Genomic DNA, 19,360 nt, shown 5'->3' with positions numbered 1-19,360 from the left:
ATGTATTGGACAGATGCAGGTATTCATAAATAAATGCCTAAGGAAGATTCTTAACATTTACTGGCCAAACCGTATATCAAACCAAGAGCTATGGACAAGAACTAACCAGAAACCTATGTATATCTAAGATAATATGCAAAAGGAAATGGAGTTGGATGGAGCACACACTAAGGAGACCTGACACAGACATAGCGAGGCAAGCCCTAGAATATACGCCACATGGAAAGAGAAGACCAGGTAGACCCGTAGAAATGTGGAAAAGAAGTGTTGAAAAAGAAATTAATGGTATAGGGCTTTTCATTGATTGTCTTTTGCTTCGAGCTGCTGTCATATGTTGTATAATCTGTGTATAATACTAATATACACAGAGATATGTCAACAATAGATCAGGCTAGTCATATGCCACTCAATGCATCGGGGTGTAACGCTGATATCAAGTACGGTGGTCTAGCTATCTTTGTCTGTCGTGCGAGTGTATCTACCAAGAGGTGGGAGTAATGGAACGACAGTTACACAGAGGCGGCAGCCATCATATGCTAGAGAGAGAAAGCTGAGCGCCAGTAGAGAGAGAAAGATAGACCACCAACCCGAACTGTTCTGCGTTACTCTATTTTTCGAACTGGCCTAATCTATTCTGTTATATCTATGAATATACACGGATTATACGACATATGACAGAAGCTCGAAACAAATGACTGTAAATGAAAAGCCCTATTGGGAAAACCTGGACAGAAATAAAGATCAGTGCAAAGGATAAGACAGAATGGAGGCAGACAGTTGACGCCCTATGCTCCGCATGGAGTGAAGAGGAATAAGTAATTAAGTAAGTACTGGCGTCTACGCAGGATCTTCCGGATCTGAATCCTTGTGAGAAATCTAAAAAACGAAGTACTGATGTCTTGTCAAGAGCTAATGAGAAAACTAATAAGAGGACTTTTCTATAGAGGAAAAAAATAATAATACATTCGAATTATAAATTATATTTTGAGAATTTCAATTTTACAATACCAATTTTATTTTTTACAGATATATTCCCTACAAGCATTTCAAATTCATCCTTAAAATAAAGTTTAATAGGTACATAAAATGAACTTATAAATTTCTGTTTTGAAAGGATTGTAGATACCTACTATATACCTACTTAGATCTATACCTACTCAGCATCATATTGAGAAATCGCAGAATCGTAAATATACAGTAATGAGCACTCACACTAATAACCGGCAAAATAACGCAAAATATGGAAAACATATTAACTTGTGAGATAAAAAGAGATGAAACTGGTAGAAGTGGAACTTATCGTTATAAACGAATAAATTAACATAACCTTGGATAAGAGTTTTAACCTGCTAACTCCATTTTTCACTTTGAGTGATATTGGGCTAGTTTCTGGGTCCGTGTATTTTCATACACCACCACACAAACCCGTCGACACCAATGTAGTTTAGAAATAAAAAAAAAAAAAATGATTTATATCAAATGTCACTTCACTTATAAATGTTTAAATTGAGAAAATTACTGTAAAAATGAATAAAACACCTTAAAAGTCATGACGATTCTCATATAAAACGAAGTCCCGCCAGAAGAATCCCATCTGAAGTATTTCGCAATCCTTTGTTGAATTTTATTAGAGATTTTCGTAGGTCCGATAAACAAAATTTAACGTTAACTGAATTAGTGAGTAGAGGAGCCCAAATTTGAAGACAGATGAGTGAAAAAGACTATTTAATACCTTTTTGTAAACTAAGATAAATTAATGTTGTTTTATAATCAAAATTTAACCCTCACGCACAAGTTGTAGTCCATGTGACTAACAACTTCAGTGAGAACTTGGGTTTATTATTATGTACTAATTGTTACAAATAAACTCTATTATTATTATTATTATATTATAATAGCTATCTCTAAACTACAGTGGAACCAGCGGGCTTGTGGGACATGGTATGAAGGTACACAGACCTAGAAACTACCCCAATATCACTCACAGTGAAAAATGGAGTTAGCAGGTTAACACTCTTAGCCGACGATAACATTACATAGTTTCCCACCTTTAGATCTCTGTGACAGGAGTATTTTATAAAATTCTCCTGGCACAGTGACAGTTCTCATACTCATCTGATACGTCTAAAGGTGGGAAACTATGTAATGTAATGTTAATTTATATGTTTATATCGATAATTTCTCTCAGTTTCATCTCTTTTTACTTCAGAATGCATCCCATGTTTCCCATCTTTGGCGTTATATCCCATATTTTGCCAGTTATTAGCATGCTCATCACTGCATATTGGACTTTTTACACATAGTATCTTAGAATCAGTTGGAAGTAAATAATAAATCATGTACCTAGTTTTATTTTCATCAATAAATTCATGAAAGTATGACTGATGTTGAAAATTCATTTGACATACTGGCAAATAATTGTAATTCCTTCAGAGGAGATGTCCCTAGAAAGAATAACATATGTTTTATATTAAAATATATTAAAATCATATTGATTGGCAGAATAAATAGAGTTTTTAGGTTTAATTCTCCTCAATCACATAATTTAATACCAGATAATGTCGCCCTACTTCCATATGCTAATGACCTAATTTTTTATATAACAGCCTAAACCCCATTTTGGACTCCATTCACATTAACCAATATTATCAGATATTCATGAATAGTGTCACCACAATCCTCTTTAACAACATACTATTCTTTCATAGATCTGGTCGTTATCACAATATAATCCCATATATACCAAAAATTCATGCTCGAGTGAGAAATTGGAAAGCCAAGCAAAGGATAGGAAAGAGTGGAAGCTGATTCTGGAACAGGCCAAGACCCACCATGGGCTGTAGAGCCAATGCTGATACCTAAAAATGAACTCAAATATTTAGTGGTCTTTTTGTCCCGCAATCTTAACTAGAATAAGCATATTGAAAATATAATTGGAAAAGCTATTAAAGGCATGGCTGTGCTGCCTAGTAAGACCCATATAGATTTTTGAAGCATCTTTATGAAACCAGCACGTAAACAATTATTATAGATTTAAAAATTAGACTCACTATGGATAGGGTAGTAAGATGATACAACGAATGCAGAGGTAACCGTCTATATTTGTTATCAATGGTTTCTAGGAACATGGTTTTTCAAAACAGATGTCAATGATTTTTAGAGTTTAGATAAAGACAGTTACGTACCAAATTCATGAAAAAAATTTACATTTTCTCAGAATCATCCAACAATTAATTTTAAACATATACTCATACCTTCAATTATATATGTCATAGATTCCCTTAAGGCACTTTGCCACTGGTTGTAACTTCTCAATAGATGTGCATACAGAATTACAAAATTATCATTCCAGTTTAAGAAAGAACACACCTTCAACTTGAATGTTTAATCTCAAGACATATTTCATTTATTTTATTTTGCATTGTTTTGCAACCCGCTTTTCAGTATTTCTGCAAAGGCCTGCTCCTCAAGATGTAAAGTGCATATTTAAAAGTTAATGTAACAATATTGAGGACTGTTCATAGAAAGTTTATCACATTGAACAATTTCTTTTCATTCTGCAAACCTAAAACGACAGCACGTCAAAAATGATGTCAATGATATTAAATAGAATTTACGTTCTTACCGATTTTCATCCATGGGCAACAGGAAGAAACTCAAATTTTTATGGTGCCTGGAATTTTGCCACATAAATAAACACACATTAGGGAATCCATCGACCTGTCAAAGTTAAATCACGTGATCTTTGGTTGGCACACAAAACTGTTCTTAACCTAAACTCAATGTAATTATTGATTTTTCTTATTTGTTTTTTGTCGTGATTTTGAGGTAGTATAGTATTTAAAGACATTCATTATATTAATTATTTTATAAACTTTACGTTTTTGGTGATTTTGAGTGCTGACAACATGCCTGTGACTTGTATATTAGTGAACTGTGGAAGTCCAACTGATCGGGATAATGTTAATTTGAATTTGTTTTTTGTCCTGATTTTGAGCTAATATAGTATTTAAAGACATTCATTAGATTAATTATTTTATAAACTTTATGTTCTTGGTGATTTTGAGTGCTGACAACATGCCTGTCACTTGTATAATAGTGAACTGTGCAAGTCCAACTGATCAGAATAATGTTAATTTGTTTTTTGTCGTGATTTTGAGCTTAATATAGTATTTAAAGACATTCATTAGATTAATTATTTTATAAACTTTACGTTTTTGGTGATTTTGAGTGCTGACAACATGCCTGTGACTTGTATAGTAGTGAACTGTGGAAGTCCAACTGATCAGAATAATGTTAATTTTAATTTGTTTTTTGTCATGATTTTGAGCTTAATATAGTATTTAAAGACATTCATTAGATTGATTATTTTATAAACTTTTCGTTTGTGGTGATTTTAAGTGCTGAAAACATGCCTGTAATCTTTATAGTAGTGAACTGTGGAAGTCGAGCTGATCGGATAATGTTAATTTTTTTCGTGTTCCCTCTATAGGGCTTTTCATTCACAGTCATTTGTTTTGAGCTTCTGTCATATGTCGTATAATCCGTGTATAGTAATATTATACACGGATTATACAACATCTGACAGAAGCTCGAAACAAATGACAATCGATGAAAAGCCGTATTAGAAACTCATTTATGTTTCCTCACCTAACTAAATTGTCAAATAACAGGACGCACTCATGCTAGGAATTATGGTTTTTATTAATATTATTACAATTATTTATGTGACACTAACGTAACTAGTGACATTAATTTTTAGGCCAATGTGACAAACTTTATTAATAGTACTAAATTTTAACATTTATCCCCTATTTTGTTAAAACAATATTATTTTGTTTTTCATTCTATTCAAAATAAATGCAGTTTTGACAGGGAATTTGTTTTGTTATTTATTTATTCCATATAGACCTGGATCCCGCGTACCAAAAAAAAGTTGATTAATAGCAAGCTGAAAATTTATTAATAGCTTAATGGTGTCTAGTCTGACAAACTTTGATGTACGGGAACACTGGAAGTTTTTACTGTGGAACAGGTTAAAAATTTGGAACGTCAAACTACGAAAATGTTTATGTAATTTGTCAGATAAAACTTCCAATTGATTTGCTACCAATTCATTAAACTCTCATGCAAAAACCAGACTGGTGAAAAAATCACCAACTGGGCATTTTAATGAGTAGAACACGAAGACCATGTCAAACTACAGGAATCATGTTGGTTAGTAATAGCAGTCTGATTTTTGCATGAGAATTTAATGAAAGGATAACAGATCAATTGGATGTTCTGTCCGACAAAATATATGGGATGTTTTTGTAATCTGATGTTCCAAATCTGAGTTTCCAAACTGTTTCACAATTAAAACTACCCCTGTTCCAGTGTCACAATACATCAAAGTTTGTCCAACTGGACACCGTTAAGCTATTAACAAATTTTCAGCTTGCTATTAATCAATTTTTTTGGTACACGGGATCCAGACCTAATAGGTTTGTTCATAGTACGACACAAACGATTAGCAACTGCTGCCAACCATCAGATGCATGAGCAGTTAACAGTTAGCGTTGTGCAGTTAATAGTTAGCATTCATAGACTACGAATGCACATGTGTCTGATGGTTGGCAAGAGTTGCTGATCGTTCTACAAACAAACCTATCAGTAAGCACAATTTGTGATATCCATGGGTAGTTACTAACAGAAAGAGGCAGGATTCGATTTTTAAAACATTTATTTTAGAGTCAAAACATAGTCATACCCTCAACGATAAATGTATATTATCATTACAAGTTGATACTAATTACAAAAATAAATACACATTTAAAAGACCAATACATAATTACTCATGATGAAGAAGTACATTATAATTAAAAATGAATAACCATTTTCATATCACTGCAACACAATGCCAAAGCCATCTTATATTTCAATTCGTTTAGTGAGCGCAACAAGCACTCTGACCGAACAGTTTCAAAACTCATTAGTTTTTCATCAGAGAATGCATATGTTGCTATCTCCAAACCATCTATACCTCGTCCAATTTACTTACCGTTGCACGTCATCCGCGCCATAGCCTGTGACACGATACCAACACAAAATATTTAGGCGGTGGATGTGTTCTTTTTTAGAATCAAAATGATTCTAAAGGGGAACACACCTACCGCCTAGATATTTCGTGTTGGTATCGTGTCACAGGCTATGGCGCGGATGACGTGCAAAGGTAAGTAAATTGGACGAGGTATAGCTGTAACATATGTACATACATTGGGTTCTTCTTCGTCTGTCTTGCCCTGAGCATACTAAGCTAAAAATAGGATTGCTGCAGACTTCACTATTACCGGCCATACCCATACAATGTGAATTTGCTATGTCATCAGAACTGGCTATCACCCCACCCAAGCATTTAGTCGTTTAGCATTAGATTTTTGGAAATGCTTCACCTAAAAAAAATATTTTTTATTAATACCTTTTATTTTGTTGGAAATTCTTCAACTACAAAAATTTATTTTTATTAGAGTATTTGCGTTCTTTACAATGATTGAGAATATTTTATTTAAAATCAGACATTCATATAATATAATTTTAGAACAATCATGACAGTAATTCAAATATATGGCAGTAATAAATCATTTTCAGAGAATTATGGAGTTCGCAGTTTACAGATTAGGACGATGATATGTCTGGTTTCATACAGATATATAAACGTAAATAAATCTAATATTTAAAACCAATTTATCCAAAAGACACTAATACTGTTATCCATATATTTCTTAATGGTGAATAAATAAAATAAAGGCATACCTTTCCGACAATAATATGGAAATCAGGAAATCATTAACAATTTTTACTCCATTCAAAACAAATCCAGCTGTAAAATATTTATGTGCCTGAAGGCTTTTGTATGCTTTCATCTGCTGCTTAGAGTAGCAACTGTGACATATCAGACTCCACCAGATATGTATAAATATCTATAATAGTAACTTGATGGACTGCACTTTACTGTAAAATCCAATTCTGACTGAATTGCGTATGGATCTAAATCCCCAATTATTTTCAGCTTCAATAAATATCTAGAACAATAAAAGAAATAATGTTATTGCTTGCAAAATTCATCATTATTGATAAATATCGGGGCAAAATGAACAGTAAAAAAAATTGTTTCGCCTACCTTTCTCGCAACATCTGGAGTTTCCAATAATAATTTCCTTAAATAATCAGTTTGCATTGTGGTAAAGTTTATAAAGTTCACAAAAACAGGAAACGAAATCCAAATGAATCCAAAATACGACGATAAACAATGAAAAATCATTGAAAAATAGATACAAACATAACCTCTTTGTTAGTTTGTGTGCCAACCAGAGGTCACGTGGTTTGGATTCCCTAATTGCCTTTGGGTTAAATTCATCATAATCCCAATTCAAAATCACCAGCCTTCTTAGAAAACTGGAGAAATACCACAGTAATGCATATTAAATTCGAAGTAAACCAACTTAACAACTGCAAAATATCAGAAAACAATAATAAATTAATAAATAACTCTAAATAAACAACTGTTTGTTTATAAGGTTATGTTTGGAATAAACATACATAAATAAACCAGGTCTAGTCACTGTTGCCAAATGTCACCAATTTAGATAGTTACTTGTGATTAATTGTTTGAATTGGCTCCGTGCGTCTCCCCTCTACGTACAGTCACGTGATACGCTGTCAGATTTTGTAAGAACGTTTTAACATTGAGTCTTATGGGATTATTTTGTTAAACTTGAATATTTTATTTTGTAGTGATAATAACCGAATACAATTGTTAGAATTCATTAGTTATTAATTTATACTGTAATTTATAGTGCAACAAAATATTTTCTTTTTCGTTAATAAATATTTATTGACATAAACTGTGATAGTGAGGTTATGCATACAAAATCAAACTGATATTCAATATTGAAAAGTGAAGAATTTATAGTGCGTTTTTATTTTCTGTTTATATTAATACATAATATCACTAACGTGACACGACATTTTTTTAAATGTCTCATTTAAACATACACAAAGCGTCCTTATAAAATTTCAAAAAACCGCCACCATGAGCAGGTCGGTCGATTTTGCTTTGACACTTTGTTAACGCTCGGAGCGAATACATTCAGTCCACTTTACATCAACAATAAATTGGACAAGAAATTGACCAAGTTATTCAAGGCCAAATTTGACGTGTCAAAGCACACTTTGACATCTAAGTTTGTTCGTTATAAACTTCACGTGAAGAAATTGACGAAAAAGAAAATTGTTCTATTTTTTCATTTATTTGGCGTGAATTCAGTGTCACCAACCTGTGTCCATTTGGCGGGAAGTGGAAGTAGAGCTGTAGAGCTTTTTGTTTATTATTATTTGTTGAGGTTGAGTCTTTCATGTTCATGACAACCTAAAAATTTTGATTGGAAAATGCATATAAGATAGGGGGTGGGAAAATGGAAATTAGTGGCTTTTTTGCAGTTCTGTCTGTTAGTTTTGCTCTGGCTGGGTCTCTTTTGTTTAAACAATTATGTAAGTATTATAAAAACGTTTTCAATTTTCTGTATTCTTTAGGAAACGAATTATTTATGCATATTATTACCTGTAAATAGTAGTACCTATTTCCTATTTCTTTTGATTTTTAATTGTAAAGAATAGAAAAATTACCATTCATTTTAATTTTTTAGAATCAGCTGAAAGTGGTCTACAAAAAAACCAGGAAGGAAACGTATTATAGCCTTGTTGTGGCTATGAAAGGCAAAAGAAAGATACCTATAAAAAGTGTATTGACTAGTTGGAAGAAACTCCACATTGTCGATGCATAATAAGATATTACTTTATAAACAAATATCAAGACCTAGGAATGGAACCTGGATAATATAGTCATCAAGAAGATAGCAGGAGGTCATGAGCAACAACAACTTCATAAGTATGAGAATATTGAGGAAATCCAGCTCCTCGATATCTACTACTGGACAAACTAGAAGATTGAAGAGGACAAAGCCTTTTGAACTAGTTTGAGTGATAGGTGATAGTGAAAAGCAGAGCGTAGTGCTTGTGTGCCTGTGTATGTTAGAATAGTGCACGATCTTGTTAGATTAGATAAGAGACGCTATAGGGTAAGCTCTTCATTTTAAGGAACAGTAGTAATTTAGGTTAAATTAAAATTGCTCATTGGTCAGTTATGACCAGATTGTAATTCTCTGATGTTTGGCAAAAAGGGCTGAAGTCAGAATTGCACATCAATAATGTTTTGATGATTTCTGGACCATAAAAAAAGTGTTGCAGACTTAAACTGTATGTACCAATAAAAAGAGCCGATTTTTCTGGTCCAGAAATCATCAAAACATTATCGATGTGCAATTCTGACTTAAGCCCTTTTTCCCAAACATCAGAGAATTGCAATGTACAATTCAATACAAATGAATCATCATCGTAGTGATGATTATGGAAAAAAATATATATATATAGAAATATATATATTTTGTGCAATAAAAATGTTTATATTTATCAAGGATGTATTATTTGGTATGGCCACATATACTTCTGGTATATCGTCGGTGATGTGACAATACCTCCTATCTGCTTTTTCATGAATTTTGTAGGAGACGAAAAACCATTTTTAGGGTCATCTGTTTTCACATGTAAATTTTGACATGTTTTGTAGTAAATAGATAATTGAATTTACTACAAAACATGTCAAAAAATATCATATGAAAACAGGAGGTGACTGTAAAAAAAGTTTTTAGTCTCTCTTACAAAATGGTTAACAGTTAATAGAGAGACAGATAATCGAGGTTCCACTGTATAGTGAAATTTGGACACCCGACACCCCATACAAATTTTATGGGGGTTTTGTTCGTTTAAACCCCCCCCCCCAAACTTTTGTGTAAATTACAATTGAATTATTATTGTGGTACTATTAAACACAATGTTTTTAAAACTTTTTTGCCTCTTAGTACTTTTTTGAAGTCAGTTTTTATCGTGATATTTTGAATATTTGTCAAATCCACCACATATTTGTATATGGTTAAGTACGATTGTAGAGACTAATAATATGAAAATTTATTTATGATTTACATTTTTAGGTATATTTTGAACCATTTTAAAAAGAAGCCATATCTTGATAAAAAGAGCTTTATCGAAAAAATAGAAAGAGGTAAAAAAGTTTTAAAAACACAGTGTTTAACTAATGGTACCGCAGAAATAATTTAATTGGAACGTACCCAAAAGTTTGGGGGGGTTAAAGGGAACAAAACCCCCATAAAATTTTTATGGGGTGCACAAATTTCACTATAATTTTTCTTTAAGATGTTACTGCAATAATATTGCTTCATGTCCATTTTCAATAAAAAATCTTTAATAGTTTTCGATATATTCGAAAAAATCGAATTTTCATTTTGTATCTTCAAAGGGCTGTAACTTTTTTTGTGTGCATATTTGTACTAAGGTAAGTTAGGTTCATTCAAATTATTTTTGGTCCCAGAATATGTGATTTAATTTACGACCAATCTTTTCGGGACACCCTGTATAATAAATGGGATTAGCTGGCTTAAAAATTCATAATCTACGTTCTGTAGAAAATATACAGTTTTTGGTTTCTTTTTAACTAGATCTTAATATCTAACCAAGCATTTTAAGACCTTTTTATTATTTTTTCGATGATATATTCATGTTTTTAGTTTGTTCAAAATATTCTAGATGATTGTACACTATAATAGATAGCCAACTAAATAAACACAAAAATTTTATTTTTGTTACAGCCTGTATATAAGTTTACCTATATATACAGTGCATTACGCACCACCTTAAAAATTGGGCATTTTTGATGTCTCGAATTTCCTAAACCTGTTGTCCCATCTAAGTGATTTTTTTATAATAATATAGCCTGAGGCTATAGGTTACTGCCTTATGCTTGTCATGCACGGGGAGCTATACTGTAATATATATTATATCACGTCGCTCTCTATAGTAATGAGTGAGCCTGCACATACGGAACCATTAGTTCCCTGTCTGCAGGCTCACTCATTACTATAGAGAGCGATATGATATAATATACATATATTACAGTATAGCTACCAGTGCATGACAAGCTTAAGGATGTAACCTATAGCCTAGGCTATATTATAAAAAAATCACTCAGATGAGACAACAGGTTTAGAAAATTCGAGACATCAAAAATGCCCTATTTTTAAGGTGGTGCGTTAATTTCTTGGAGAAGTGTATTGTAATTTAATGTAAATAATGTAATATCCAATAATTGTAATTTAATATAAGATGTAATATAAGTTCCTTAAAAATATATTTTTTATTTCCCACCATACATTCTCCACAGGTCTAAATATCGATGCTAGACGTCCACCGGAGGTCCTCTCAGGACGTTAGATGGACGTTCGGCAGCAAGACATTGGACCAAACTGGGACATCCTATGAAGGTCCAATTGACATTCACTGAACGTCCCCTCGGACGTTAGGTGGACGTCCATTGGACGTTTGGCAACGTGGCATTTGGACCAAAATAGGACGTCCTGTTAAGGTCCAATTTACGTCCCCTAGGACGTCCGATTAAGGTCCAATGTACGTCCCTTCGGACCTTAAGTGGACGTCCAACAGACATTCGGTAGCGCGACATTTGGACCAAAATAGGACGTTCCTTGGACGAAAACGGACCTCCCTAAAGTCTGTGAAGGACATCCTTGTGCTATTAGGGATGTAGGTATATAGTATCTTTATTCTATTATATTCTACTCTATTTCAAACCTATTCTATATAAGTATCTACACATTACACCTATTATCATCATCATCATTCTCTTTGCCTTATCCCTATGCAGTGTCGGCTTCCCTAATTGCATTTCTCCACACAATTCTATCTTGAGTCATATCAATGTTAATCCCCTTTATCAACATGTCCTGCCTTATCGTCTTCTTTGGTCTTCCTCTCCTATTCCTTCCAGGAATCTGCACTTCAGCTATTCTTCGTATTGGGTGATTAACGTCTCGATGTTGAACATGACCAAACCATCTTAACCTATGCTCTCTCATTTTGGCATCAATTGGTGCCACACCTAGACTTCCCCTAATATACTCATATCTAATTTTATCCTTCTTTGTCACTCCACTCATCCATCTAAGCATTCTCATTTCCACCACATGCATTCGTTGTTCCGCTTTCTTTTTCACTGCCCAACATTCAGTTCCGCGCATCATAGCCGGTCTTGTGGCTGTTTTATAGAATTTTCCCTTCAGCTTCATTGGAATTTTTCTGTCACAACACACCACTCGCTTCTTTCCACTTCATCCATCCAGCCCTAATTCTACTGCATGCATCTCCATCTATTTCTCCATTACTCTGTAATACCGATCCTAGGTACTTAAAACTATTGCTTTTCACAATCATTTCACCTATTATATTATATTTTACTTTATTCTATACTATATATCTATTCGCTAATCTATCTATATATTTCATTTAATCTGTTACATTCTACTCTATTCTGTTTTAAATCAAATACTTTATTAGTAAGTATCTACATATATATTACATCTATTCTATTATATTCTACTCTATTCTATTTCAGTTTATTTTATACTATATATCTATTCTAATCTATCTCTCTATTTTATTTATTTTATTAATCTGTTCTATTCTATTCTGTTTCAAATCAAACACTTTACTCAAACAAAGAAACAAACGACATTCAAAAGCTTCTAATAAAAAAATCATTGCATTGGTACTACTGAAAATATTGACATTTTTACAACATTTATTCCAAGTTCCTTCAATTTTTTTGAGGACAAGAAAATTTTGCTTTCAAGAAATTCACGAATTTATTGGCGTCAAGTTAATAACGAACAAACTTGGATGTCAAATTGTGCTTTGAGAACCATAGAGGTATATATTAACATAGAGGGAGCCTATCTTCCGCGCTTCCTGACGACAAGATCTCATGGACTGGTTTGCTGCATCTCTTTCTAACACATTGTATCGAAAATCTATGATGACATTCAGTGTGAATATAGGCATGGAAGAGGAGGACAACTGTAGCAGCTTTACTATGCGTGAGAGTGAAACAGCACTAATCCAAATAAAAAAGATGGTGTCGTCACTTCGCTCTGAATGACACTCTCTCTATGCTAATATATAACTCTATGTTGAGAACACGTCAAATTTGGCCTTGAATAACTTGGTCAATTTATTGTTCAATTTATTGTTGATGTAAAGTGCACTTTCAATCAATAATTAGAAAATATTATTTTTCAAATTTTATACAAGTGTGTACGTAAAGGATTTTACCATTTATGAATTTAATTTTCAGCTTTTTGAAAAAAATCGATAATCATAATTATTTTATTATAATTTTGGAATATTCTTTATCGGAATATTTTAAATCTTGCAACAGCAACATTTTCCTCCTAGTCTAGTCTACTGCGCAGTCTGCTAGGACACCGAACAACGGTGTTCGGTGGCTAGGAGTTTCTGCAAGCGAAGGAACCGCATAAAAACTAGAGTGAACTAACTGATTCGTATAAGCAAAAAAACTGTGGCTGCGTAGTACAAAAATCCAGTAGGTATTTATTTTTCTGTCCTAACCAATGAACTGTCAACGGATGGAATAGGCACGAAGACAATTAATGCAGCCACGATACAAGAGAGAGCTCCTAGAGAGAGACAGACAAGGTGCTGGAAACTTTGACAGGCCGTGTAATTTGAGTTGCCTATATCAACTTAAATCGGGGAAATGTAAAATTCTAAATATAAAAGTAACATAAAAACATAATCAAGGACTTCTTCACTTTATATAAAACAGTCACTAATTTAGTATTTAAATAGTTTTAAAATTATTTAACTCCCAAATGCTTTAGGAAAGTAGGTATTTGTTTTGATAAATACAAATAACAATTCTGAAAAGTATTTAAACTGATTTAAACACCAAGTATAGTACTATGTACTCTATTCACTCTGTAAATACAAAAAAGTATTTAAATTTTGAAATATGTACTGCCAATCAGCCCTGAAAGTTAAAATATGAGGTCCATTCAACGAACTGTCAATACTGATTCAATCGGGTCCATTTATATAGGCAACTCAAATTACACGGCCTGTCAAATTCTCCAGCACCTTGTCTGTCTCTCTGTAGAACCTCTTTCTTGTATGTTGGTGGCAATCTCGCTTCACTATTTGAATGGGACAGGCCCATTCCATCCGTATTGACAGTTCATTGGTCCTAACACTGATTTCATGTAAAATAATTTTAATTTCTTTATGTGTAAAACTGGTTGCATACTTCCGACATATCCACTAATAAATTTTAAAACACAAAAGTAGTGAAAAAAGAACATAAAAAGAATCAATTAAACTAAACCGTGTCGTCACTTCAGTTTTCTTAGGTTTTTCAGTGCCGCATGGTGCTGCAGCATTTCTGTATCATGGCATTTCTTAGAGCAAGACATTGATTATAAATATTCCTATGTAATTATTAATCAATGAGCAAGACGAGCTACCAAATGTATAATGGCTGATGCACAAGTGTGCAAGCCAAATAAAGTAGAAAGAAGAAGTATGTATTATGTACAGTGATTTCTAACCTCAGTTGTCTTGTTTTTGTTGTGTTGTTTTGTTTTAGTTGAATAATAAACCCTCCACAACGTTCTTTTTAAATCATAGCTAAGTAATTGTACGAATTGTATTAATTATTAATATAAAACCGAAATTAGCTACACCAAGCAATTACTGACGACACCATGGCTGAAATTGTAGAAGGCAGAATGGAATCCATGACAGAGATACAAGAAATGCGCAGACTTAAACTATTCTCAATTATAGAAACGAAGGATATTATAAAAAAACGAAAAGCTTTTGAATGCAAGCTTAATGGGGTAGAGAAAAATTTGCAACATTTTAAGGACTACATAAATTATGAACTCTCCTTATTAAAAGACATAAAGTTAAGAAGAAAGAAATTAAAAATATCAGAAAATAAAGACAAGATAGAAATAAGAATCCTAAATAATATAAAAAGTCGATATGAAATAGCCTTACAGCGATTTACAAATGAAATGAATTTTCATCTTGAATATTTCAAATTTTGTAGAGAGTATAACTTTCATCAAGCTGCATGTTTGTGTGTCCAGAATATGATTAAAGCTTATGCACATGTTCCTGATATTTGGCTAGCTGCAGCAGCCTATTACGTCTCCCGCGATACTAAGCAATCTTTGGCTCTGATACATAAAGGTATCGCAATTCATCCCAGTTCTCAAGCACTACAGTTAGAAGCTATTCAACTAGAGCTTTTACAAAGACAAGAAAATCAGTATCCTAGCGATACTCAATGCGATACCCTAGATGACGCCTATTACAAAAAAATAGAACAATATATTGATGCTGTAGAAAAAAATATTCACGACCATGCTTGTTTAATTAGCATATTGAATATATTAGATCCACATAACTTTACTGAAAAAATTCAGCACAGAATTATAGAATTGTTGATGTCTAAATATTCCAATGAACCAGATGTATGGCATTTTTTGGCTGAAAGAGAACAAAACGGAAAACACTATCCTGTGCCAGATGAGCTTAGAACTTCAACAAAATTTAAATTACAAAGGTTGATAGATAAATACGAACTCGGATTAAGAAAAATTAGCATTGAAAAGAAAGTTGCATTGTGGACATATTACCTAGATTTTTTAATAGAACTAAATGAACTGAAAGATATATCAAACCATATGATTAAGAGTACTTTAAAGGAAAAGCTTCAAGATGCTAAACGGGATTCAGTATTGAATGAAAGGTAAAACTTAATGCTTTTTTTTTAAACAATTTTTCTTATAGGAGAATAGTTTATTATTATTATTTCAGTGTGCCCTGATTTGATCACAAGAGTTGTATTAAATATCAAACTTAACTGTTTAACATGTACAAATAGGGCTATTTATCGCATTTCACTTGTTTCAGGCACTTATGTCATATGTTGTATAATATTAATATATCTATGTTATAATCAATAACTTTTAATGGGAAATAAGCCACAATTTTACCAAAAAAATGATTTTATTAACGTTTTGAAGCCCAAATCAGGTTTCGTTGTCAAAATACAAAATACAGTAAAACCTTGATATAACGGACCTCTATTTAACGGACTTCGGATATAACGGACCAAAAATCCGGTCCAATGTAAAAAAATTAAAAATGTCCTGTTAATATTATATATACTTACATACTTAACCCTGCCGATACCAAGATACATTGCATAACAACGATGTCCCTGTGGATCCCAAACGCTATATTTTACAAAGAATTTCAATAAACTTTTTATTATAGCATAATGAGGACACATTTCTAAGTAGTCTGATTTATTTTAAACCTATTTTTATATAACAGACTTTCGGCTTTAACAGACACTCCGTTCCCCCAATTAGTTTGTTATATCGAGGTTTTACTGTACTACTAAAATAAACAAAAATGTTGTTGCTAAGTAAAAAAATTCTTCTAATAATTTATTTAATCTGACTTATTTATATTGGCAATTCAGACGTATATTATACATTTTAAAGTAGAAGACTTTAAAATGATATCGTCAATATTTATGAGTTGCGTTCCTGGGACGACTTTACTAAAAGATAGTTCATTCGATTACATGAAATCAGTCCCAACTCAAGAATATCCGTCACAAAAAAAAATCATAGCATGTGATCTGTCTTTAAAAAGACAACCAAATGCAACAATGACAGTAAAATTCTCGCGTTAGAGATTCCATAGTAAATCACGAGGGAAAACAAGGAAAAAACCTCGTGATACTATCCCGACATCGTAAGTATTTGGTCTTACATTTAATTTACTTTCAAAAAACTAATACCAAATTCTGACTTTAATATGTTTAAATTATAAATAATATTAATAATAGATAGATATACAATGAGTAATACTAAAATATAAAATTTGTATTAACTCGATATGTTATTGACTTACTAATCGTGGTATTTTCTTTCTATTGACTTCCTCTTTCAGTATGGGTAACAACATCTTACTGCATTCTACCGAGAAATTTGCGACACAATTGGTTTCATTTAGCATAATTAGAGCCGCTTCTTTGATTTTTCTCTTTTTACTATCTGATTCTTTCAGGACAACACTTGAATCTCTTCACTGAACTCTATGTTCATTATCCCATGCATGTTGACATATTTGAGATCTATCAAATTCTATATTTTTAATATAAGACTGATGCTTACTTATTCTAACGTTTAATGGTCTTGATGTTTCACCTAAATAAAATTGTTCGCATTCACAAGGTATTTTATAAATACAATTCTTTGTTCTTTCTTGTTCACTGTTAGGTTTAGTTTTAGATAGAATAGATCTCAATGTGTTTGTTGTTTTGAATGTTGTTGAAATGTTGAATTTATTTCCTATTGTTTTAAGTTTCTCGGATAGTCCTTTTATATATGGTATTGATATTTTCCTCATATTATTTCTTGTGGATGTTATAGGATCCCGTTCTACGTTGTTCTGTTCTATTCGATCCAGTCTTAACAATTCCTTACTTATAAACGATAATGGATAATAATTTTTCAATAAAACAGATGTTAACAATTGTTTTTCTTCTAACAATGAATTTTCGTTAGAACAAGTAATTTTGGCTCTACCATATAAGGATTTAATGATTCCCTTGTTAACGTTGATGTTGTGATTTGATTTGTAATTGAGATATCTGTTGGTGTGTGTTGGTTTTCTATACACTTGAGTCTCATATCCAGTATCCTTCTTTGATACTAAAACATCGATGAAAGGTAGAGTGTTATTATATTCCTTTTCCATTGTAAATTTTATTGTCTCTTCTTGATCGTTTATAGTATTTAGGAATGTATCCCAAAATTCTGATCTATGATGCCATATTGAAAACACATCATCTACATATCTCCACCATACTGTGGGTTTTAAATTTTGTTTAGAAATGATATTAGTTTCGAAATCCTCCATAAATATATTAGCCAATAATGGAGATAAAGAAGAGCTCATTGCTAGACCAAAGTTTTGTTTATAGAATTCATTATTTAGTTGAAAATAGGTATTATTAGTACATAATGTCAATAACAAATAGCTGATACATTTAGTTTTGTCCTAGTTGTCAATGTATTATCATTTTCTAATTTCGTTTTGATTATGTTTAAAGTTTTATAAATAAAACACATTTGTAAATAAACTGTTTATGTCAAAACTTACTAACATATTATTTGGATTAAATTCAATATTTGATAATTTGTTTAAAAAATGTTTTTTATTTTTTATTTCCCATTAAAAGTAATTGATTATAAAAATGCCACAAGAAAATAGCTTCAGAACAACATCTATGTTATAGTTATTGGTATATAACAATAGGGAACTTGCATAAATTTTTAAATTCGAAAAAAATGTTATAAATCACAACAGAACATAATTTAAAACATGTATCAAAGATAAAAAAGTTTTGTTTGTCTTTCATTTGGCCCCTAAAGACGATTAAAAATTCAAATTAAAACAGGTGGCAAAAACGCGTCGTGACGTCACTGGGTTGTACATTTACATTTTTCCAATAAAGTAAACAGAATTTTAAATTAGACGTTATAAACGTCAGTAGAAAATACATTTATGTGACGTTACAAGTATTTTTGATCGTTTGAACTATTCATAGAAAATTTTTACTTTTACAAAATGGTTTTATTTTCAATAGTAAACCTTCGTTCCTTTTCTTCAAAAACAGTATAAAACTCCAATTTTAACAAACTGGTATATATTATTACAATGACATACGATAAATGTCATTAGAATATAAATATTTTTGACTTATTCCACGACGATGAGCTGGCCAAATACCCAAGTAGGTGGAGGCCAATAAACTAAAGAAGGAGAAGAAGAATATACCTAAATATAAGGTTGTGTCTAGGTATACGTTAACGTGTACGCAAATAAAAAAGTTAGAGTGTCAGTGATTTCTTATTTTTTATTTGTTTAGTGTTTGTTTTTAAATTAACTATGGAGTGTGGACAATTATTTAGTTCTTTTAAGAGGATCGGTACGTATTTTCGGCTGCAATGCTATCCAAATGGGGATTCATTTTTTTCGAATCCTGAGAAAACTAATAAGTATTTTTGAAAAATTTAAACGCAGAATGAAAGATTACGTTATTAGCGAGGGCCGAAAGTCCCTGAGAACTTCTATAATGTTTATTTTAATAAGTTACAGGGGTGAAAAAACTAAGAGAAAATTTAGTGTGATTTTTAATTTCAAATATCTCATTCAAAATAAACTTTTTATTTATTCTAAGGGACTTTCGGCCCTCGGTAATAATTTAGTCTTTCATTCTGCGTTTAAATTT

General features: G+C 32.0%; 1 protein-coding gene and 3 long non-coding RNA genes across 5 annotated transcripts in view; 2 read left to right on the top strand and 2 right to left on the bottom strand.

Moving 5' to 3' along the window:
* Positions 1 to 964: 964 nt before the first annotated feature.
* Positions 965 to 4,008, bottom strand: LOC126884586 (uncharacterized). The gene is made up of 3 exons (XR_007698107.1): positions 3,626 to 4,008; positions 3,255 to 3,565; positions 965 to 2,444 (listed from the first exon to the last, which is right to left on the bottom strand). It is a non-coding gene; the product is annotated as an uncharacterized LOC126884586 (long non-coding RNA).
* Positions 4,009 to 5,704: 1,696 nt separating this feature from the next.
* On the bottom strand, positions 5,705 to 7,860 carry LOC126884587 (uncharacterized). 2 transcript variants are annotated; one of them, XR_007698109.1, is made up of 3 exons: positions 7,160 to 7,468; positions 6,793 to 7,061; positions 5,705 to 6,431 (listed from the first exon to the last, which is right to left on the bottom strand). It is a non-coding gene; the product is annotated as an uncharacterized LOC126884587 (long non-coding RNA). The 2 variants fall into 2 exon arrangements; XR_007698108.1 differs by having other exon boundaries at positions 6,793 to 7,860.
* A 294-nt stretch (positions 7,861 to 8,154) lies between these two features.
* LOC126884588 (uncharacterized) lies at positions 8,155 to 9,507 on the top strand. The gene is made up of 2 exons (XR_007698110.1): positions 8,155 to 8,529; positions 8,685 to 9,507. It is a non-coding gene; the product is annotated as an uncharacterized LOC126884588 (long non-coding RNA).
* A 4,698-nt stretch (positions 9,508 to 14,205) lies between these two features.
* LOC114329704 (U3 small nucleolar RNA-associated protein 6 homolog) overlaps positions 14,206 to 19,360 on the top strand; it is a 32,711-nt gene continuing 27,556 nt past the window's right edge. The window contains exons 1-2 of the mRNA XM_028278887.2: positions 14,206 to 14,557; positions 14,624 to 15,796. Coding sequence (XP_028134688.1) covers positions 14,742 to 15,796 — 1,055 coding nt within the window. The 5' untranslated portion in view covers positions 14,206 to 14,557; positions 14,624 to 14,741. The remainder of the gene's footprint in view (positions 14,558 to 14,623; positions 15,797 to 19,360) is intronic.

The sequence above is a fragment of the Diabrotica virgifera genome, chromosome 5 (assembly GCF_917563875.1).
Source record: "Diabrotica virgifera virgifera chromosome 5, PGI_DIABVI_V3a".
Lineage (NCBI taxonomy): Eukaryota > Metazoa > Arthropoda > Insecta > Coleoptera > Chrysomelidae > Diabrotica > Diabrotica virgifera.
Note: the sequence above shows the minus strand (reverse complement) of the source record. Positions and strands in the feature narration are given on the sequence as shown.